The 24,032-nt window shown below is 46.8% G+C and overlaps 1 protein-coding gene across 2 annotated transcripts in view; it reads left to right on the top strand.

Moving 5' to 3' along the window:
- The window catches only part of USP43 (ubiquitin specific peptidase 43), an 87,206-nt gene extending 63,645 nt beyond the window's left edge, over positions 1–23,561 (top strand). For both annotated transcript variants that reach the window (XM_088661657.1, XM_060271792.2), the window contains 8 exons: positions 703–814; positions 11,110–11,213; positions 14,943–15,020; positions 15,552–15,681; positions 17,033–17,360; positions 19,072–19,230; positions 20,358–20,516; positions 22,053–23,561. In XM_088661657.1, coding sequence (XP_088517783.1) covers positions 703–814; positions 11,110–11,213; positions 14,943–15,020; positions 15,552–15,681; positions 17,033–17,360; positions 19,072–19,230; positions 20,358–20,516; positions 22,053–23,092 — 2,110 coding nt within the window. In that variant the 3' untranslated portion in view covers positions 23,093–23,561. The remainder of the gene's footprint in view (positions 1–702; positions 815–11,109; positions 11,214–14,942; positions 15,021–15,551; positions 15,682–17,032; positions 17,361–19,071; positions 19,231–20,357; positions 20,517–22,052) is intronic.
- The last annotated feature ends 471 nt before the right edge of the window (positions 23,562–24,032 follow it).

The following is a 24,032-nucleotide window of genomic DNA, read 5'->3' as shown; positions in this document are numbered from 1 at the left end:
TCACCTCCAGCCTTTCCTGGAGATGCTAGAGATTGAATCTGGGACCTTATACCCGGAAGGTTATATTCTAGTCTATATTCTATTCTATAAGGTTATATTCTATCACTGAGCTACGGTCCTTCCCCAGGTCAAGCGGCACGTTTGAATGCTTTAAAAAGTGCAGGCGTTTATATTAGTGGCTTGAGTGCAGGATGCTCTTTTCCTACCCAAGAATAGCAATGGGACTTTAGTTTGCCGGCTGCTCATTGTCTAGGGTCAGCAGAGGGTCGCCTGAATGGTAACATTCTAATTGGGTAGCACCCTGGGAAGAATATCATCCCAACCTCAGAGATGCTGCTCCATTATACCCTGACGCCTGAAATGTAGCTGCATTTTACGGAGAGCAATGAGCCTGGGCAAAACGATGAGTGATGGAGGAGGAGGAGAAGTGGGAAATTTAGAGCATCTTTCTTGCTAAACTCTGGCAGTCGGCTATTCTGAAATAAGTCCCTGCTGCTGGCACGATCAAATTAATGTGGTGTTGAATTCCACCCTTCATTTCATTGGGAAGTAACTTTAAAATCTAGATACCTCTGCCAGTGAATGAGTGAGTGAGTGAGTGAGTGACGTCTTGGCTTCTTTTGTATCACTAAGTGAGCAAAAGGCACCTGAAGGCTAGTTTCTTTGCACAACCCACAACAATTCTCTAATGTGTTTTTTCAGGTTTGGCCCTCCTTTACTGATGCGGGAAGACAGAGCCATGTTGTGGGATCAGCTGCAGCAGTGCATCCTGGGCAAAATGCGCTACCTGATGAGAAGGGAGGCCCAAGTACAGGTGAGTCCATCCTGCTATCCAGGCACTGTTGCATCTGCCCTGTTTATCCTGCTCCTGGCAGTAGGAGAGATGCAATGTTTGAAGGGCAGCAGCTTCTTTCAGAGCATACTGTACTCACAGCAAAATTTAAGCAGGAACAGAGTGCCAAGAGTCAGTAAGCGTGCCAGGGAGCTCTTGGGGCACCCTAACCCCAGCCCCAAATCCCTTAGGAAGCAGCCATTGCTCTCCCAAGTCACAAATCATGATGGGGCAGGGGAAACTGCCTCCACTTGTGGGCAATTATTGGGCTATAGCTGTAGTTATTTGTATATTCCTTTTCCATTTCAAATTATTTATTTGCTTAACTACCCTTCATCAGCAAGGATCATGGGGCAGTGTGAAGGAATATCATTAAAACGATAAGTTCCGTCGAAGCACACAAAAACGTAGTAGTGTAGAACAATAATCTGGCCTTCACCTTAATTAATGCAACTAAATCAATGCAGAACAGCATGAAACTCTCCCAAAGACCCGAGTGAAGAGATGTGTCTTACGACTGTCAGAAACTCAGTAATGAGAGTGACAACCAAAACATCCTGGGTGGGGTGGTTTTATGGGCAGGATGCCACCACTAAAAAGTCCCTGTCCTGCGTTTGGGGATCATGAGCGGTATTTCCCCCCCCCCCCCGCACTGGCAGCAGATCTCAGAACCTTGGCTGGCAGGTACCAAGAGAGGCACTCCTTAAAAGTATTTGGGCTCAAAGTTGTTTAGGATTTTTAATGTTAAATCAGAACCTTAAATTGGCGCTGGCATTGGCAGCCAGTGAAGGTTGCACAGAATTGGTGTTATGTTGTGCTTTACTCTATATAAGAGAGCAGGTCCCTGCCTCAAGAGGCTTACAAACTGGAATATAGATTGGCAATAGCAAAGAAAGGACAGAGAAAAGGAAAGAAAGGCAGGGAAAAAATTGCTTTATTTCCATTACATATACTTGGGCTTTCTTACAGGAAGGCACAGCGATGAAATTATAAACTTTTGATCTAGTTCTGAAGACACTAAATTCCTCATAGGGAAAACTGATTTAGTTTAAGTGTTATATTTTTGTGTGTCGGTTACTTGCCTTTTGGAGTTGCTCTAAGTGGGTAGCGTTTTAATTAAATTACAGCTTATTAAATCATAATTGGTTGCCACACGGGACCTAAAATTAAATTCCTGTGCAAAATGAAGATTGATTATTGCATCCAGATCCAGGGTAGTCACTCGTAGATGCTTGGCAGGTCTTTCTTCCCTGGCATGATTGACACCGCGTAGTACTCTCGGAGGGGAGAGAACCCTGCTTCCGGCCTCCTAATCCCCTCTGTTTCTTCCAAACCGAACATTTGGAAATAAAAACTGCGGCAATAAACACTGCCGATTGCATGAAAAAAGCATTCTCAGGGGTTGTATGTTTATAAATAGGCATTTCCTCCCGTCTGTGTTCACGCTGAATGTTTGGCAGGGACTCATGTTTTCCCTTTTATGTTGGCTGGGACAACAGAAGCAGTGGTACCCTCCCGGCAACAGCGATGTGCTCACTGGGAACAGGGATGGGGTGAAGTGAGATGGTGGCTGCAAGGTTAGGGGGAGGTATGGGGCAGCAGCAGTGGCAGCCCCAGAGGATCTGTGTATAGGGCTGTTGTCCCAACGCTCCCTCAACCTCACCACTGTTGCCTTGCCTCCTTTTGAGAAGCATCTCTGGAAGGATGCCATTGCCTCTGCCACCCCACCCCTCCATGAGCCCCCCCCCCTGGTACACATGAGCTGCCATTATGAGGGCTGGCAGGGACTCCTGCATGGTGTTTCTCTGTGCCTGCATTGGCGGTGATGTTGGTAGTCCAGAAGTGCCGCACAGCAGTTTGTCCCTCTACTTTTTCTCATAGGAGTGAGTAGACACCCTTCATTTATATGGGTGGAAGCAAAGCGATGTACTCAGGAAGGTAATTGGAAGGGATGACTAAGCTGGCCCCTTGTGAACACTGTGGCTGGGGGTGCGCTCTCATCTTTTTGCTGAAGGCTTTGAAAGGGTAGCTGTAGAAGAACCGATGGCTACAGCAGGCATTTCCCAGGGTTTGATCCTGATGTGTGGCCCAGCTCTTGCCTGCCTCTCCTGTGTTTGCGGATAGCAAGTTGATGTGGTTCTTGGCAGTCTGTGAAGTGTTGTGTGCCCCTGTCTGGAAGAAGATGTGCCATGCATATTTTTTATTTTTATTTCAGCTTCTATAGCTAAATTATCTAGCCGAACACTGAAAACAGTAGGCTTTCCTTTTGGAAGAGGTACTCTTCAGATTCATCTCCAGAGCTGATCATTTCCAGTGTAATTTGTGACAAAAAGGGGAGGGTGGTGGTTTTGTGCTCGTCAGCAGCAGGGACCTCAGGGTAGCATGAACTGGGTGCCAAGACTCTCCTTGCCTCCCGCAAGCCATTTTAGCCATTGCTCCAAATGTGGGTGTTGCAGAAAATAATGTTCTACTTCATTCAGGGTCCAGAAACCAAGCCTTATGAGGAATGGTTCAAGGACCTGGGTATGTTTAGCCTGGGAAAGAGGAGACTTGAGAGGAGATATGATAGTCATCTTCAACCAGCTTGTCACGTGGAAGGTGGAGCAAGCTTGTTTTCACCTGCTCTGGAGGGTAGGACTTGAACCAATGGCTTTGAGTTACAAGAAAGGAGATTCTGCCTAAACACCAGGAAGAACTTTCTGACAGTAGGAGCTGTTTGGCAGTGGAACAGATGCCCTTAGGAGGTGGTGGACTCTCCTTCATTGGAGGTGTTTAAGCAGAGGTTGGATGGCCGTCTGTCTTGGATGCTTTAGTTGAGATTCCTGCTTTGCAGGGGGTTGGACTTGATGACTCTCGGGGGTCCCTTCCAACTCTATGATTCTGTGATCATTACAGCTACCTCAATGCCCCGGAAATTTGTTGTTTAGTCGTGTCCGACTCTTCGTGACCCCATGGACCATAGCACGCCAGGCACTCCTGTCTTCCACTGCCTCCCGCAGTTTGGTCAAACTCATGTTTGTAGCTTCGAGAACACTGTCCAACCATCTCGTCCTCTGTCGTCCCCTTCTCCTAGTGCCCTCAATCTTTCCCAACATCAGGGTCTTTTTCAAGGATTCTTCTCTTCTCATGAGGTGGCCAAAGTACAGTATTGGAGCCTCAGCTTCACGAACTGTCCTTCCAGTGAGCACTCAGGGCTGATTTCCTTCAGAATTGAGCCCCGGAAATTACAGCATCCCAAAGGCTTTATGGGAAGTGCACTTGTTCATTTATATAATGTGATGTTTGGGACCTCGGTTCTCTCTGGAAAACCACTCCCACCATGGCTTGTTCACCCATCCTAGTGGCGCTTATGGGTTGTCTGTGCTTACACAGCAGCGAGTGAATAACATTCTGCACACGCTCAGTGGCATTCTGTTATCACTTCATGTATTTTGGGATTAAGGCCTGGGAATAGGGGCTCCCGGACTCAAGCCATGAAGTGGTATGCTTCAAAGTTAAGAAAGTTGAGAGAGAATTCTAAATGTGGAGAGATGATTTCCAGGACATTCTGTTTTCCCCTAAGACCCACAAAACCCCATAAATTCCAGGGACATGTTATGAATGAAGGTGAGCAGCCTGCGGTGTATCATTCATTCCCCTCCATTGGTTATCTTTTGGAAAAGCAGAAGGAAATATATTGCTATTGCAGACTGCAGCATTTCCCATTGATCTGCGCAAGTCCATTGTCTGGTGGCCCATAGTAATGAACTGTTGAGAAGAAAATTATGCCCCTACTTAACTTGCCTGGTCAGTGAATCAGGGCATGGGGACAAATTCATCCTTCCTGAGCCCAGCAGCTGCCTTAAAACATGCCATTAGCACGTGCACAGTTTATGCTGTTTCAAGTTACCTTCATTCCCCCAGTCTAACTAAAACTTGGCTGCCTTCATTTCTTCCCAATGATGCCTCTCCTAGGATGGACTCGAAAGTCAAGCATTGCTTGGGATGGTTTGGCAAGGAAAGAGTGGGCTAAAAAATAAAGAAAAGCAAACAAATAGCTACACGGCTGTCCTTTTAAATGTGACCATGTGCAGAGTTCTTTATGTTGCGAGCCTGGTATGTGCACAGCTTAACAGGCCTCTTCAAGCCGATGGAATTTGCAGTGGACAGGGAAGATTGGATTTGAGACATGGCCAGCCTTTCCATGGGAACAGCTTCCTGCATGGAGTAGTTATCCGCACAAATCCGAAACAATCAGGGTGGTTTTCATTGTTTTTATTTGGACCCACCCTATGTGATGGAAGGGCTGTAATTTAGGGGTGGGGTGTATGCTTTGCATGACCCAAGTTCAGTGCCTGCCATCTCCAGATAAAGGCTATAAAAGGTTACTGCCTGAAATCCTGTAGATCCACTGCCAGTCAGTTTACTAAACTAAACGAACTGATGGTCAGATTCAGTGCAGCAGCTTCCTATGTTTCCATTCGTGATTCTGAATTTGGCTACAAGTGAATATCCACCAGATCCTCCCCAGATTGCTTTGCTTTGAGCATCCGACATCAAGACAGGTCTACATGTACTAGACCTGTAACTGGTATTTTATTTCAGTAGTTAAATGTAATCACAAAAGCACCAAGCAAAAGTCACCAGCCACAGGTTGGGTGTTTATAGTGAGCTGTCCTTTAATGGCAAGTGCCTGCACAAGTGAGAGCAACTGGGCATTTCTGCTGTGTGTGCTGCATTCCCCCCCCCTTTCCCTGTAAAAGCAGCAGCAGCAGCTCATCTTGCAAAAGAGTCACGGAGAGTGGTGAGCCAGCAGCACGGTTCATCCACAAGGGAGCCATCCCATAGCTGCTTGACATGAAATATTAAGATGGAGCTACCTAGCAAGACCGTGCCCCTTGCAGGAGGCGTTGAGAGCCAAGGCGTTTTCCCGCTGCGGGCCAGGCAGCGAGTGGAGGTTTGCGGTCCATGAAGTCTTAATGAATTGGCTTCATAATAACCAGCTCTGAAAATGAGCGAGCCAACTGCTGCACCTTGGCCCAAAGGCTGCACGAGGGCTCGAGGAGGAAGGCTTCTCCGTGGTCGTCACCTTGAAATGGGAAGGGTGAGAAGACTCACAGAGGCAGGCAAATGTTGCGACGCAAAAGACAGGCCGTTCTGCCAGTGTGGAATTCGCCATGTGAAAACGCCTTCTTCTGGAAAGGGAGCAGGTTGTGTCTGGTTTTTGTAGAAGCTTCTTCCAGCACTTCAGTGGGCCATGGGGCTTTCCTGTACAGTTGAGGGTAGGATTTTACTCCCCGTTGTGGAACAGAGCCTCTTCTCCTCCAAGGAGAAATCAATGGCCATAGCCCAAAGCCCACTGGAGCCAAAATCCCCTTGTAAAGCTCACAAAGCATTGTGCAGTCCCCTAAGGATTTGAAGGCAGGCTGTTCTAATTGCAAACAGACTATTAACACAGGTAAATAAGCAGACCATGACAAGCTCCGGAGGGGCAAACTTGTGATTTTTAACATGTCACGATGAGAGCCCCTAGTAATTGTCAGTTGCATGAATGGGCTGCACATGCTTAAAAGTGTCTCATAGAATCATGAGAGCCAGTGTGGTGTAGTGGTTAAGAGCGGTAGACTCGTAATCTGGGGAACCGGGTTCGCGTCTATGCTGCTCCACATGCAGCTGCTGGGTGACCTTGGGCTAGTCACACTTCTCTGAAGTCTCTCAGCTCCACCCACCTTACAGGGTGTATATTGTGGGGGAGGAAGGGAAAGGAGAATGTTAGCCGCTTTGAGACTCCTTCGGGTAGTGATAAAGCAGGATATCAAATCCAAACTCTTCTTCTTCTTCTTCTTCTTCTTCTTCTTCTTCTTCTTCTTCTTCTTCTTCTTCTTCTTCTTCTTCTTCTTCTTCTTCTTCTTCTTGGAATTGTAGAGTTGGGAGGGACAATGAGGGTCATCCAACCCCCTGCAATGCAGGAACCTTTTACCCAACATGGGGCTCAAACCCACAACCCTGAGATTAAGTGCCTCATGCTCTACCAACTGAGCTATCCACAGTTCTGGCCTTCCATGTCTCATGCAAATGGCTGTCGTCTTCTTTCCTGATAATGCAATGTTAGGAACTAGGTGTGTTTAGTGTCCAGGAAAATACTGAGGAAGCAAAGGCTTTAATAAGGTGAAGAATCAGTCGGGGTGGGCATATCTGTGACTACTAGTGGCAAAACAAGAAAAATGGACTTAGGTAACAGGCACGGATTTATTTATTTTTAAGAGAATAGAAAAGGCTAAAGGTGGAAAGCTCACTTGGAACGACCAAGTGTATCCTTTCTCCTTCACTGTGGGGATTTCATCTACAGTGGTACCTCGACTTACGAACGACTCGACAACCGAATTTTTCGACTTACGAATGGGGCAAATGGCCGTGCGCTTACGAATTACTCGACATCTGAACGGAAACTGCAGCGGTTTTAGATAGGGTTTTTTCGACGTACGAATTTTTAGATGGGGTTGCTTCGAATTTTTTCGTTTCCAATGCATTCCTATGGGAAATCGCATTTCCAATGGCGCTTTTCGACTTACGGATTTTTTTACCTATGAAGGTGCCTTCAGAACGGATTAAATTCGTAAGTCGAGGCACCACTGCACTACCAACTTACCCAGCTGCAGCTGATTGTGAGCTCCCTGACCAGGGACACTGTGACATCCATGTTCAGTGCCGTTTCCACAGCATGTATGCAGGAAACCAGCGTTGCTAGTAACTAGTAGCAGAAGACACCTCTCATAAAGTTATTGTAGAGTTGGATAAGGGGGGGGGGGGCTAGAGCACCATCTTATGGTGAAAAGACGCCCAAGGAAGAGGAGGAATGTGATAGAGGTGTATAAAGGGAAAATGGGACATGGGACAAGTTTTTTCTCTCCCCAACCCCCCCAATAACACCAGAACTTGTGGACATTCCATGAAACTGAATGTTGGAAGGTTCAGGACAGACCAAAGGAAGTCCTTCTTTACATAGCACACGGTTAAACTGTAATTTGCACCCACCCGATGAAGCGATGGCCACCAAATCAAATAACTTCAAAAGAGGATTAAGCATGTTCATGGTAGGTAAAGCTGTCAATGGGTATTGGTCACAAAGTGACACTCATGAATGAAGAATTGCCAACAGTGGATGAATGGCAGAAGAAGCTGATAGAATATATGGAACTGTCTGAGTTGATGGGGAGACTTCGGGATCGGAGTGAAGAAGCAGCGGAAGAAGATTGGAAGAAATTTTAAATTTATTTGAAAAATAAGCGTATAATAGATTGAACCAATGGAAGTGAGGGAGATACAAAGAGGTTGTAGATAATACAAGGGTGTGAAATATGTATTGAAAAGAAGATGAGGATAAATTAATTAAGAAGTAGATATAGATTGAGTTTATATGGATAAGATATAAAAGATATAGTAATAAGGTAATATTGAAGTAATAATTAGAGTTTATATAAGATTTAGAATTTACTAAGCATGAAATGTAAAGAATCACAGTAGGAAGTGGAAAGAGGAAGTCAATAGATTAGAAATAAGGGTTATAAGTGAGAATTTTTGTTTTTTGCATTTTTGTACTTTTTGTATTTTTTGTGTTTTGTATTTCTTTTTTGTGTTTTGTATTTCTTTTTTGTGTTTTGTATTTTTGTATGTTTTTGTTGTTTAAAAAATCTTTAATAAAGATATTTTTAAAAAACACAAAGTGACACTCACACACCCTCCCCTTCCTCCTGTTAGGAGAGGCTGCCTAGTGCAGTACAGGGTCTCAGTTATTCACCCCCCACCCTGCCATCTTTTGTGTGTTTCCACTGAAAAGGAAGCCATCTACACCAGGAGCTAACAAGCCCCCTTGTAACTTAACGCAGCTTCTTCTGGGTTCCTGGCTCCAAAGAGCTGTTTTCATTAAATTAGGTTTAATTAAAACATGTGGGTATTTAATTAACTTTGTGGCCCTCTGCTGCTTTCATGGTTGCCCCGGGGATATTTATAGAAGTGCAGGCAATGGAGCCTGCTGGCCTTTTCGAGGCAAATAAGTAGGGGGCGGGGTGGGTGTGGCTCTGCTGCCCTGTAACTTTGAAGACCAGACATAAGAAAGTGAGAAGCAAGTGACGCCTGAGCAGAGCAATTTTTCCTGTATATCCAGACTGGGAGTAAAAAAAGGGGGGAATCCTTAAGCATGTCAGGAAAAGCAAGACAGATAAAGGCAGGGCTAAGGGCATTTGATTTTTTTGAATAAGAATGACCTTGCAAAATTTGTCATTGGGTTCCTCCTAAAAATGCCTGTTTGGAGTTTCTAGCTTGCATGGTTGCAAGGAGAGCAAAGTGTCAGCAATATATCATGAAATGGGGTGGAGTAGTAGAGAAAAATTGATCAGGATTTCCAGTAGGCATGGGGGCAGAGTGTATGCACCCTGCAGAACTATTTGCCCCCCTCCCTGGTTAACAGAATCAAAGTCTTAAACAACATAACTAACCAGTTTGTCTAATGTATGTTTTGAACTGACCAGGTATCACCTGTTGCTCAGTGGTGGTGAGACCCAGTTATGAAGTCTTGAACTTCTGGACAGGAGGAACCGGGGGTGCAGATACACGTTCCAATGAGAGGTTGTCCTTTCCAGTCCCCAATGTGTCCAGGGTCCTATGTCTGTCATGTGGAGGAACCTCTAGCTCTCAGTGGGAAGTCCTGTTTGTTTTACACTAGGGAAATTAGGAATCCAGTAAATATCAGCTGGCCTGGAACATACTGTCTCCTGGAACTGTGATGTTGATCAGTTGACCTTTGTCAAATATGTCCTCCATGTTTTTCTGGTACCCTGAACTCCGCTGGCAGGCAGTGGACAATTGGGGCTCTGTCGTTCTCACTCCAGAGACTCAGCCTATTTTCTCTGAGTTTTTTGGACTTTCAATGTGGCATTCTGTTCATGGCAATGTACAGTTTTATTGGCTGATCTATAAATGTGGCGTCTGCTGTTGACTCCTCAGCTCCATGAGGATAGGAATGTAATGAAGCTAATTTTGAAGCGACACCAACTCCTGCTGGCAGAAGCCAGAGATGAGGTGGGGAGGAGGAGCGGGAGGTCATAGTTGCTGGTTATTCTCTGCTCCCATCCCCAACACAAGCGGTGCTGAGGTGGAGGGCATATCACTCTTTCTGACACCTGTCTAAGGAACGGGTGGATTATAATCTGAACAGTGTCAAGATAATGGATTCATATTTGTCCCCTCATCAGGTCTCATTACATTCTCTGTCAAGAAGATGAGGGAGCTGGACACAAAACATAATGAAATTTGGAATGTAATGGCTAATCATACTCTGGTTTTAATGACAAAACAGCATTATGGAGCGGGAGGGAGGGGTAAATGAGTCCATTTGTATGACAACAGGGAAATTGCAACCGGCATCAGGGGGAAAAGGTTGTGGAATGCTAGGCAATTTTCGGATGGGGCGGGAGCCAAGTGAGATGGTCGTCGTCGTATGGGATCCATCTGCCTGTGTGAACATGCAATTTACTTTAAGTGCGTTATCAGACCCACACTCTTTGTGCTAGATTAATTAGTCCACAATACTGATCACCTCCTATTTCTGTTTGGAAATGGAAATGGAAATCCCAGCTCCGCTCATAAGCATGCAGTGGAAAACTAGAGGAAGCTTTCTTTTGCCACTCTTTCTTCAACCCTCCCCCCTTGATAGTATGAACAAAAGGATGCTCTGAGTTTTATTGTCTACTGGCCACACACCTGACTTTAGGATGGGCGGGCCTAAGAAATAGCTGGGAAGAGGATCTGTAGCCCTCCAGGTGTTATTTGGTTATACCTAACATCGTCCCTGAGCACTGGTAGTCACACTGGCTGGAGTTGAGATACTATTGCATGGTGAACCGTTTTGAGTCTTTGAGAAATGAGCTCCGTAGTGAACTGTTTGAGTACAAGAGAAATGTGTGCCTCAACAACAACAGAATTATCCAATCATCTCAGCATAGTCAGGTTCAACACTCGTTTTTCCTGCAGTTGCTAAACTTCCCTGCAGAAGAAACAGACCGTGTTAACCATTCCATAGTAAGATACTCTTTGAAAATCTGCTGGAGACACCTAGATTTACTCCCAAAGGATATGCGACACAAAAGATTAGCCACACAGCGCTCTTCCCACAGTACAGCTGCCTCATTGTTTTTGCCCTTGTTTGCCCCACCCTGAGCCCCTGATTTAAAAGAAGTCTTTGCCAGGGAGAGCAGATCCTTTGACTCCTTCTCTCTCCCCCCCCCCTTTGCCTTTTTCAGGCTACTCCGAGCCTGTTCCAGGTGCGAGTGGTTGGCGGCTCTGCACTTTGCAGCTACCTCTCTCCCCAGGACAGCTGGCCTCTCTATCATCCAGCGGTGGACAGGTAAGAGATCTAACACAGAGATAATGCTAGAAAGAAGTGACTGGAGGGATCCTGTAATCGAAAGAGAAGAGGACTGAGGACCTGCCTATTCTGTTCTCTCACTAGTCATGGATCCTGTTTACTGGACCCTAGCTTTATGCAGCAACTTCTGTTCCTCTTCCTTCCTCCTGGGCTCCAAGAAGAGCTCCCTGTTGTACTAAGGAATTACTGCATTTCTTTAGATTCTTAAGCTTCCCTCTTCTCTTAGAGGGTATCAGTGTGCAGGTGCTTGATGGCACGTTCAAGTAAAACTTTTTAACAACAAACACAGGATGTTAAAACACCATACCTGATATGAAACATGATCCAGAATAGACAAGCTCCAAGAATGCTTCTGGATGATGCTCAGGCAAGTCTCAAAGGGTTTCTGTGGTTGTGGGACAGCAACCAAAGTCTCCTCTCTAACATGCATTTGATCTAAATTTGATGCATTGATGTTGGGCCCAAGACCTGTTTAACCTAAGCTGTGTACTCACAGTACCATTAAAACACATGGTGTTTCTTCTCTCTGTGCTCCTCCCAGTAGTCATTTCTCTCCTGGTCACTACTATGGACACTGCTATTGGCTGTGTAAATGCAAGAACCTAGGAAGCTGCCTTATACTTGACACCAAATTGGGAGGAGTGGCTAATACCCCAGAGGACAGGATCACACTTCAAAATGACCCTAACAGATTAGACAACTGGGCCAAAGCAAACAAGATGAATTTTAACAGGGAGAAATATAAAGTACTACACTTGGGCAAAAAAAAAAAATGAAAGGCACAAATACAGGATGGGTGACACCTGGCTCGAGAGCAGTACATGTGAAAAGGATCTAGGAGTCTTGGTAGACCACAAACTTGACATGAGTCAACAGTGTGATGCAGCAGCTAAAAAAGCCAATGCAATTCTGGGCTGCATCAATAGGAGTATAGCATCTAGATCAGTGTTTCTCAACCAGTGTGCCTCCAGATGTTTTGGGACTACAACTCACATCATCCCTAGCTAGCAAGACCAGTGGTCAGGAATGATGGGAGTTGTAGTCCCAAAACATCTGGAGGCACACTGGTTGAGAAACACTGATCTAGATCAAGGGAAGTAATAGTACCACTGTATTCCGCTCTGGTCAGACCTCACCTGGAGTACTGTGTCCAGTTCTGGGCACCATAGTTCAAGAAGGATACTGACAAGCTGGAACGTGTCCAGAGGAGAGCAACCAAAATGGTCAAAGGCCTGGAAACGATGCCTTATGAGGAACGGCTTAGGGAGCTGGGTATGTTTAGCCTGGAGAAGAGAAGGTTAAGGGGTGATATTATAACCATGTTCAAATATATAAAAGGATGTCATATAGAAGAGGGTGAAAGGTTGTTTTCTGCTGCTCCAGAGAAGCGGACACGGAGCAATGGATTCAAACTACAAGAAAGAAGATTCCACCTAAACATTAGGAAGAACTTCCTGACAGTAAGAGCTGTTCGACAGTGGAACTTGCTGCCAAGGAGTGTGGTGGAGTCTCCTTCTTTGGAGGTCTTTAAGCGGAGGTTTGACAGCCATCTGTCAAGAATGCTTTGATGGTGTTTCCTGCTTGGCAGGGGGTTGGACTGGATGACCCTTGTGGTCTCTTCCAACTCTATGATTCTATGATTCTATGTTGTTGAGGATCGAACCTTCTGCCTGCAAGGCAGGTGTTGTGTCTCACAGAGCTGTGTGTGGCAGTCCCATGCTGGTTTCCTTCCTTGGCTTGACAAACCGGGCGGATGCCGGCCATTTTAACGGGGTCCTGCCGGGTGGGTGCAGCTGAGGCAGCTGATTTCCTTCCTTGGCATCTTCCCTGCTTTCAAACTCCCGGCACCAAGGCTGTGCACCAGGCCTGGCAGTCCTGAAGCGGCAGTGCCCAGCCGGATGTGCATCGCTGTCGAGCGATCACGGAGGGGCCGATGAATTATTAATGTCTTGCCGCTGCTAGCTGGATTCTAGTCAAAGATAATGTTAGCTCAGGTAATGTCCCCAGGAAGCAGAGAAGTGAATCAGCTGCTGTCACCATGTGTGTGTATGTGCCACAACCCTTGCTAATTGCATTGCTCACTGGCCCCCAGAGGCTTCTATGGGGATCCCTCTTGGGGAGTTAGGTGCGTGGAGCTTAAGTGGAAAGAAACAGGAGCCCAACCTAAGAATCTCTTCTGTGTGGGGGCTGGGAGTTGCCTGTTTCAGGAAAGATGAAAGTTTCAACCTTGGCTCTTCCGCCGGGTCTGAATTGGAGTGATTAGCCTAGCCTGCCCCTGTCCTTGCAGGTGCTTGAACCTATCGCTAGCTCTGCAAGTAGGCCTCCTGTGCCTGAGCATCTTAAGGCAAAAATGGGGACATCCTGACTGCTGGGGGGAAGAGCAGACCCACCAACGTGTCTCAGGGCTCTAGCAGCCAAATGGCACTAGTGGCAGCATGACACCCGATTCCTGCATTGCACGGAGTTGGACTAGATGACCCTCAGAGTCCCTTCCAACTCTACAATTCTGTGACCTGTGTGTGACGGCAAAGAGGCTTTACTTCCCGTTGGTTAATCTGTATAAAGAGATGTCCCCTGGTTTTAAAGCCTGCCAAGGAGTCGAGCAGCCATGATCCCTAATCGGGGGACTCTAGTTCTTCATTTCAGATTTGCACTTATTGCCTGCGTTTTTCCCCCTCAATAGCATTTTGCACCTGATCAGAGATGAATTCTTCATTCTTACTTTACCTCCTCCTGGGCTGAGCCCTAGCACTGAAGACATGCACAGAATTCCAAATACTTTGGGAGGGAGTTGGACAAATGGGGAAAGGCCACAGTTTACAACAACAACAACAACAACAACAACAACAACAACAACAACAACAACAACAACAACAACATATTATTTATACCCCACCCATCTGGCTGGGTTTCCCCAGCCACCCTGGGCAGCTCCCAACAGAATATTAGTAATAATAAAAAAGCAATAAAACACCAAACATTAAAAACTTCCCTAAACAGGGCTGCCTTCAGATGTCTTCTAAAAGTCTGGTAGTTGTTTTTCTCTTTGACGTCTGATGGGAGGGCATTCCACAGGGCAGGCGCCACTGCTGAGAAGGCCCTCTGCCTGGTTCTCTGTAACTTCACTTCTCACAGTGAGGGAACCGCCAGAAGGCCCTCGGCGCTGGACCTCATGCAAACTATGGTCTGGCTCCATAATGCCCACACTGCAGCCCTTTGCACAAGCATGAACAAGACAATATGAGGCTTTTGAGGAGGCAAACCTCCATAGCAGGATTCCAGAAGCAGGAGCTGATCAATTGCCAAACCCTCCCGAAGCAGCTTGGAGTTGGGGATCAGATACAGGGCCCATGGGTCAAAGTGACATGGAATGTGTGGCAGTAACAGAGGCTTAGATACTTCCTGGTGCACTGTTCCCTTTCCCTGTTTGCAAGCATCTCAGTAAGCAAAGGAACATCAGGTGAAGCTTCTTTGAAACCATGGGTTTTATCCAACTAAGCTCATCTCAGAGCAGACCCATTGAAAGTAATGGGCCTACGTTAGTCCTGTTCGTTAATTTCAATGGGTTTATTCTTTCTGAAACCAAGACTCTCCAGGGTTTATCTGGACTCCCCATTTTCTCTGGGATACACCTGTCTGAATCATTACTTCCAAGGCTACTTGCATCAGAGCCTGCAGCATAACTCTAATGGCTCCATCTTCCCGCAGAGCACTTCAGTTTGGTGGTCCTGGTGGTCCCGCACACGTGAAGCTGGTCATTGAGTGGGATGTGAGCACCAAAGAATGGTGAGTGTGCATTGCAAGTACATTGTGTTAAATCTCTCTGGCATGCCATCATGGTTGGCACAAGTGTGGCTCTTTAGAGGACTTTCAGTCCGGTTGTTTTTTCCTGAAATTCAAATGGCATTTGCACCGCACTGCATCTTCTTTGCCCCACATTGACAGATCCCTGAACTGGGCTGAATGGGGCATTTGCCGCATCGGCACAATTTGCCAAATGCATTACCTTCCTCCCGTAGAGCCTCTCAACTCTAATTTCCACTTTTCACCAAGGGTGTGCACCCCCCACCCCATCAAAACCACCCATGCTCATGCATTTAGACTCTGTTCACACAAAGGGCAGATACATGCCATTCACACAATTTCTGGCCAACTGGGCAGAGATATTATGGATTAAAGCTCTGGATGAGAGTTGAGAGGAACAGGTGGTTGGCTTGGGCATGCGTGCATTATGTGGACCCATTTGCCTATCCATAGTAGAGTCATGATCAGGTCTGAGCCATTGCTGACCCCCCCCCCCCATCTGCATTTTTGCAGCTTGTTTGGCAACATCCAGGAAGAAGTGGTTGAGGATGCAGAAAGCGTGAGGCTGAAGCAGCAGCTCCACCAACAGCAGCATAGTTGCACCCTGGACGAATGCTTCCAGCTTTACACCAAGGAGGAACAGGTATGAGTGCCAAGGAGTGCCAAGGACATGCTGGGATTCAGCTTGTTTATCATTCGTTTATCGCATTTATCTCTGAGGTGCGCATGGTGGTGTACATAGTTCTCCCCATCCTCATTTAATCCTCACAACAACCCTGTGAGGTAGCGTGGGCTGAGAGGCAGTGACTGGCCCAAGGTCACCCAGTGAGCTTCATGGCTGAGTGGGGATTTGAACCCTGGTCTCCCAGGGTTTATCCTGACACTAAACCACATGGGCACTCAATTGCGATGGAAACAACTGAAGCAGGTCTCTCCCTACTGACTGGCAGATGGCAAACAAAGCAGACCCTGCCATCTTTATGGGGCTGCTCCGTGAGATGTTCAGAGTACGGCAACCCAAGAAGGGGCCTTTTCTGCAGTGGCTCCTTGCTTTTGCAATGCTCTCTCCAAGGAGGCACGCCTAGCACCCCTGTTACATATCCTTAGGCACCAGTCAAAAAGATTCCTCTTCTCCCAAGCCTTAGGCTAATTAAACTATATATAACCTTTTAAACTGTAGGGCATGGGGATTGCTTTTGTTTGTTACTATGTTGTGCATATTGTAAACTGCCCTGTGATCCTCGGATGAAGAGCAGTATAGAAATTTAATTAACAGCAACAGCATGAACCATAGAGATGGGAGTGCTCATCTTGTTCTCCCAGACTCTGTTTGGCTCAGGGGTGTCCTACATTTAACATGACTAATAAGGGTGCATAGAAGAGGGGGGAATTAATTGATTGCTGGTAGAATATGTTAGGATCTCCTACTCTCAAGTAGGACCCTGGCAGAGACACATGCCCGACAGGCATGTTTCCTCCCTCCTGGTTGATCGTTCAGGAGCTTCAAAAGCTTTCTCCAACCCGAACATCACAGCGACTGATGCCAAGAAACATCGGCACGCTTAGGGATCCGCAGAGTTTGCGCAGCTGCGTAACAGACCTTAGCAACTCAGCATTTGGCTAATCTATTTTATTTACATATAAACACACATTTTTGGAGCACTGCAACATGGCTCCCTCTCTTTCTAGCTCCAGACAGCAAAGAGAACAAAGGACAACAGTTCCACTTCAGGAAACACAGTAACACAAACATCCTGTCTCCGTCATGTCCCACTCTATGGAATGAAAAACATACACCATCATGTGATAGACAACAATCCCATGACAGCAGACACGGGGAATGAATCTTCAACAGAATATGCTCATCAAGCAGTGTTGCCACCCACCCCTCTCATTCAAGTGATTGCTGAATCTGTGCTCCAGTGTTGAAACCTGACAAAGCCCCTGGTGTCTGTTTTCTGTTCTCTTTCTCTCCCCCTCCCTCCCATCCACAGCTGGCCCCTGATGATGCCTGGCGCTGCCCTCACTGCCAGGTGCTCCAGCAGGGCATGGTGAAGCTCAGCCTATGGACGCTGCCCGATATCCTCATCATTCACCTGAAGCGCTTCCGGCAGGTGGGCGAGCAGCGCCACAAGCTCTCCACGCTGGTGCACTTCCCCCTCCGCGGGCTTGACATGGCTCCCCACGTGGCCAAGCGCAACCGCAGCAGCAAGTGGGGCCCCTGGAAACACCCCACGCTGGAAAGCGGCCAGTGCAACTTCCTCTACGACCTGTATGCCGTCTGCAATCACCACGGCAGCATGCAAGGCGGGCATTACACGGGTGAGTGTCCCACTGGTGGGTGGGGAAAGTGCAGGAGTCGGTATAACTCTGGGCAACTGCTGCCGAAGGAGATTAGTTTGCTGGGATTTGTGGGAGAAGGTAGATTAAAAAAAAATCCTGCTCCAAGGAATGGTGAATTCTGCAAAATAAATACAGGTGGCCCATTGCTCATGCGTGAATGCGTAAATGTGTGGTGCTGGGAAATAAGTAAATAGTTCAATTCAAACCCGGAAATGGCAGGAGAAAGCTGGAGAGCCCTGAAGAGGATGTCAGTGAGGGTGCAGGAAGCCCCAAAGAGATGGAGGCACAGTGTGGCATTGTTTACTGTAGTTAAATGAATCTGCATTTAGGTCTTTGCTCTGCATACCGTATTGGCCCGAATATAAGCCACACCCAAATATAAGCCGCACCTTTAAAATTCAAGGGGAGGGGGGGAAAAGTCAATACCCGAATCTAAGCGGCTCCCTTAAAATTCCACAGGCACTCACACCCATAAATGGGAAATGTAGAAGAAAATCCTACGGCTACTAGAGAGGACCTGCAAGTGGGTTAAACAGCTGTTCGTAGCACCGTAAATGCAAATAAAAAAATCAATACTGCACTGTAAAATAAGGGGCAAGCGATGAATGACATTTGAATTAATTGCACAACAGTCTCAAGCTTGCAAATCGGCAATAAAACTCTTTTTTTTGTTCCATTTTACCGTATGTCTGTTTCAGTAGCAATATCGTAAAAGCCAATTTTTGTAAGGTGGTGAATTTAAGGGGCACTTTAACTTTTCACGGTCGGAATTTGAAAAAAAAAAAGTGCAGCTTATATTCGGGCCAAATCGGTATATTTCATTTTGTTTCTGCTACTTGCGGGGCAGGAGAAGGTGCTCGGATCTCACGCCCTGGAAGCACTTCTTATATCATTTCTCCCAGACACATTCAGGTTTATCTTCAGAGCTAGAAAACTAGAAATCTCTTTTGAAAAAGAAAAAGAAAAAAAGAAAACCAAGGCTGTGGGAGGAATTCAGCATCATGCTAATTTAAAGTTGCTTAGCAGTGCAAGAAAAAACATAGAAAACCATCCCTGGTTGTGCAACAGATGACTACTGTAGTCCTGATACTTCCTGGTGCACAACAAGCTTCCACTAGCACAACTATTGCACTGCATTTTGAATTGCACAAGCTTTATATTCATCCTTACACTAGCTGAACAGCCTTGTGCTGGCGGTTGAATCCAGGCCTGAGATTCTTAGGTTGCTGGATACCATCCATGACAACAAACGTCCCTGTGTGAGACAATCACAGGCATGATGTAGATACAAGTAAGTTTATCAAGCAGAAAATGAATGTGAAGCTCCAATTCTGTTTGCAGACTACCTGCTTGGCCTGATCAAATGCTAGAAAATTATCCCGCTGCCCAGCAACTTTTCCTCCCTCTAGTGAACTCTTTGGCCCTCCAGATGTTGCTGAACTACAACTCCCAACCCCAGAAAACATGGCCAATCGTCAGGGATGACGGAAGTTGTGGTTCAGCAAAATCTAAAAGGGTCAACGGTTCCCCATGCCTGCAATAGATAACATTCGAAGCCCTCGATCTGAGAATAATCAATAGGATTGGTCAGGATCTCTCTCAGCAGCTTCAATATAATCCACACGTTTGGAGGAAGTTCAGTCCCACCAGCCAGTGTCTCCTTTAATGTGGTTGTCTACTCTGTCCCCAGCCTACTGTCGCAACACCTTGGATGGTCATTGGTACAGCTATGATGACAGCACCGTGGAACCTGTCTTGGAGGATGAAGTCAGCACTCGTGGTGCTTACATCCTCTTCTACCAGAGACGCTGTGTGGTTCCAAGCTGGTCTGGTGGAAGCTCTGTTAGAGGTGCGTATGCAGTGCTTAACCCATACAGTGACACTGTTCTGGGCATTTTATCTGTTCCATGTCATTTACTGGTGGAATTGGCAAAGCACACAGAATTCCAACAGACACTGTATTGGATTTTAGAGCATGAGTCTTGAGACTCATGCCGGTGTAAGTCAAGGATGTGGGCCTCATTCAGTCCAAAAGAAGTCACTGCAAACTTATTTTACCTTGATGTGAGACCATTGCAGGACTCATTGGGCAAGTCTCCAGTGCCCAAGGGGTTTCAGACCTTCCCACCCCCAGTAAAAAGGAGATGAACTTGAGAAAGAGCCAATCCTTTTCTCCAAAACTCAGGAAACAGCTTGGCTGATTTCAGAGCTTGTCCCAGTTCAAATCCACTTCTTTGAACCTCCCTACCCACTAGGTTATTTTTCACTCCACCCCCCCCATTAGATTTTATTAAAGTTTGAAAAAAGATATGCAAAAGTTAATATCAAATACCCAATATCTTTTTAGAATATCAAAGATAAAATAATCTAAATAAAAACACACAAAAAGAAAAGAAAAGAAAAGAAACAAAAAGAAAGAAAGAAAGAAAGAAAGAAAGAAAGAAAGAAAGAAAGAAAGAAAGAAAGAAAAGGGTTATTTTTCTAACAGAAACTTTGCCATTTTGGAGTGTCATCAACACTTTTCGCAATGTATAGTAGGTGTGCTGTGCTTGCTTTTGGTTTGTTGTTGAAGCATGTATTTTCAAAGCAACACAAAAAGTCTATGGGCTTGAAAATGGACGTGAGATTTTGGTGGGTCCCCCCAAAGCATTTTTTTATAAAAAAATCCCCTTCAATATGTCAGCCAATAATTTTCTCCTTTCCACTATCCCACTTCATATCTAGCTTTTGAGTTGCTTTTACGGGTTTGTAATACTCAACACATTCTTGGCTTACCTCACTCCAACCAGCCCAGTCCTAAATTCCCCACATGGCAGTTTTAGGCGACCAAGAGAAGGCCCACCTGGACCGCTGGTTGTGCAAAGCTTGCTGCTTCCCGTAACCCCTGGCTGACCTTGACAGCTGCATCTTTTTGGGGGGAGTCCTTGCAGGAAGGCTCTCCCCAGAACACTTTAATTCTATGGATTTCTCTTGCAGGTTCCACCAGTTCCTCTGTCTCGGAACACTGGCTGACACGCCTCAGCGGAAACAGCAAGCGAGAGAGCCTGGTGTCCCGGAGCTCTGCTACCTGCCCATCTCTGACAAAAATGCCAGACTCGCCTACCCTCACCAATGCCAGCAGCTGCCCAGAGAAAGGTGCCTGATTTATGCTATGCTGCTCACTATACGCCTAGGCCAGGGGTCAGCTCAGACCTTGTGGGGGGCCGGACTATATTTTTGGGGGGGAGGGAAAATGAACAAATTCCTATGCCCCACAAATTACCCAGAGATGCATTTTAAATAAAAGCACACATTCTACTCATGTAAAAACATGCTGATTCCCGGACTGTCTGCGGGCCAGATTTAGAAGGCGATTGGGCCAGATCCAGCCCCCAGGCCTTAGTCTGCCTACCCATGACCTAGGCTTTCTAGTACAAAGTCCACCTCATTCCAGCTGGCAGACCAGGTCTCTAGCCTTTGTCAGTGTTGAAAAGGCTTGCAGGATGCTCCCTTTGCTGAATGGCTCTCAGTAGTCAATGAACTTAGAACTGTGTGGGCTTAGAACTGAGCCATACAGGTGCGTCATAGGCAAGGTGTGGAATTTTGCTCTTCTGGCCCACTATCTAGTGCATCCTTCACTGGCCCCCATTGCACACCTGCAGGAACAAATGTGCCTCAGTCCTTTTGAGCCGATCTCCAGCTCTGTGTTTGGTCCCTCCTTTTGCCCAGCTCATCCTGTATCCAGATGATGGCCAAGCTTCCCACCCCTCTGAATCTCAAATCAATTGGCTTGGAATGAAACCAAGCTGCTTCTCTTAGAATTGAGAAACAGCTTATTTGCAAGCCGGTCCGCATTCAGACTGAGCTCCCCACTCTTTGGAGCTCATCCCCCAACACGCCATATAAGCCTCTTGCCCATCCCTCCCTCCTTCACTTACCTGGTTGGTGCTGATGTTTGCTAAAATCAGGAGGGAGATATCTACCTTCTAGTGCCTGGTGTGCAGCAACCAGGATGTGTAATTTCCCTCAAGGGCTGTCATAATATCAGCAGCCAGATAAACAGGATTTTTTTGATTTTTTTTTAGGGGGGGGATATTGGAGGATTAATGGGTGAGTAAAAAGGAGATGGAGGGACGCAGGTGGCACTGTGGGTTAAACCGCAGAGCCTAGGGCTTGCCGATCAGAAGGTAGGCGGTTCGAATCCTCGCGATGAGATGAGCTCCTGTTGCTCGGTCCCTGCTCCTGCCAACCTAGCAGTTCGAAAGCACCTCAAAGTACAAGTAGATAAATAGGTACCGCTACAGTAGGAATGTAAGCGGCGTTTCAGTGTGCTGCTCTGGTTCGCCAGAAGCGGCTTTGTCATGCTGGCCACATGACCTGGAAGCTGTACGCCAGCTCCCTCGGCCAATAACGCGAGATGAGTGCGCAACCCCAGAGTCGGTCATGACTGGACCTAATGGTCAAGGGTCCCTTTACCTTTAAAAAGGAGATGAATTTGAGAAAGGTTAGCTTTGATTAAAATCTGAGCCTGAGAAGAATTCAAGAGTTCTAATGTACACCCAGGTCCAAGAATACAAGTCTGGGGAACGTCACTATTTTGCTAAAGAAGCTTACACATTCCTGTGTTGGGAGTGTGTGTCAATTCTCTGACTTTAGAGAGCTCCCGCCAACCACCTTAATTTTCTTTTCTAGGTGGCTTTGAGTCACGACCCCTGGTGCGTGGTGTTCAAGGCAGGAGCATCAGCCTGAAAGCTTCCCCCAGTAAGGCCAAACTGGGAGCCCCCAAGCCAGTGCCCTTGCGATGGTCCTTCATGTCCAAAGAATGGCCAGCAGAGCCTTCTGGGGAACTTGTGGAATACCTGGAGTCAGGCCGCAGACCGCGGTTCACGAATGAGTCCATTGTCCCCCTCATGACCAAGGAAGGGGAGGACAGTGGGCCTTCGGTCGCCAAAGCAAAGCCCAATCCTCTGCTCGCAGGTGTGGGCACCACAGAGAGCGCTGGCAAAGTGTCCACTAGCTTGGAGAACACAAGCAGCATGAAAAGAGCTGGGAAGCCAAAGGAGGATGTAGGTGAGCAGCCCCAGACTCCAAAGAAACTGGTGCTCTCTCTCAGCACAGTACCTCCAATGAAAGATGAGGAGCCCATGGGCAAAGTGAACATCAATGGGACCTTGCGCACTGGGACAAACCTTCCCCAATCCAACTATCAGCCCAAGAGCAGAGGAGCCCAGGACCAAAAGCTCATGCCCTGTGTTGGGGACAGGGACACTGAGGGCGAGAAGCAGCCAGAGGGGAAGCTGGCTGTCTTCAGAGTTGGCTTCCTGCGGAGGGACCCCAAGAGGCACAGTGAGTCTGAGAGGCATGGTGTTGCGCCACCAGCCATGGCATCCTCCCGGGCATCTCTCTCCAATGGTACATTGAGTTCCATCATGGGCAGCAGAGCAGCTGGCTCTGCCCTGGGCCGCAGCTCCACGGAGGGGCTGCCCAACGGGCGGATCTGCCGTTCTGAGTTGGACATCAAACGTGCTCAAAGCTCCTGCAGCAGCAAGGGAAGGAGTGACTGGTTGCTGAGCAGGTCAACCTCCTTCGGCAAGGCAAACAACAGTGTCTCCTTGCAGGGTTACACACCACCGCTAACTCTAGAGGGGGTTTCTTGTGGCACTTTCCAGCGGGCAAGATACCACACAGCATCTCTGGGCAGGAGACTAGCTGTACCCGAATCCAGCTTCTGAACTAGCCCGTGATTTCACGTGGAAGTACTGAAAGAGTGCCAACCATGGGTGCTCAGGGCCTTTGGAAAGATCTGTAGATTGCTGGAAAGTTTCGCTGGTGCTTGGTGCTTGTTTCACAAGGAGCTTCTCAAGGGGTGCTGAGTGACACCACTGCCTTGCCTGGGAAGGAAGATGCAACAGGGATATTGTGAACCATGGGGCTAGAAGGGTGGGGGAGAGAGAGGTATAGATCAGGTGGGAGAATCTTAGAGTTAAAAGTATTTATTCTGTACCGAAAGATAGCTTTAATGATGCTAGTGAGAGGATGTGCTGTTTTATGACGGCATTTATTTTGGTACCAGGTAATGGGGAAGAGAAAAATATGGGGAGAATCTAAACATTGCCCTATGCAATAATACCAGCTTTTCTATTTTCTGCAGGCCTTTGGGTTTTACAGATCTATTTGTTATTAAAAAATGTCTCAAATGTGTGATGAGCCTCAATGGTTTGGGGAATCAGTGGTGGAACTGAGTGGGTTAATCCAGAGGTTGTCTGTTCACTCAGATGTTCTGGCAACGGGGAGAGGTAATTTCAGTTTTTGTGTTCCAATCGGCTGGAAATGGATTCTGACAGATTCTTCTCGAAGCCTTTAAATGTATAAAGTACACAGTATAAAATGGACTCTGGGGGCAACTCTGTGCATTTCCTGGAGCTCCTTCCTACACACCAGAATGATCAAACTAGAGCTGTCTTAGATGTGAAATGTTTGATGTGGCTGCTGGAATCCGTGTTCCTGTTATTAAGTTGCCTTGCTTGTGGCTCCACTTCACACGGGATTCTTACCTCAAGCAATCAGATATGCCTGCATATTCTTGCCTCCAAAAGGTCCATTAACTTCTGGGTCTACTCTTAAGTGTGAGACAATGATGAAATAATCAGACAGATAGTTAGCATTACGGGG

The sequence above is a fragment of the Zootoca vivipara genome, chromosome 2 (genome assembly GCF_965207765.1).
Source record: "Zootoca vivipara chromosome 2, rZooViv2.hap1.1, whole genome shotgun sequence".
In the NCBI taxonomy this organism is placed as follows: domain Eukaryota; kingdom Metazoa; phylum Chordata; class Lepidosauria; order Squamata; family Lacertidae; genus Zootoca; species Zootoca vivipara.
The sequence above is the reverse complement of the archived record's forward strand: the minus strand, read 5'-3'. Positions and strand labels throughout refer to the sequence as shown.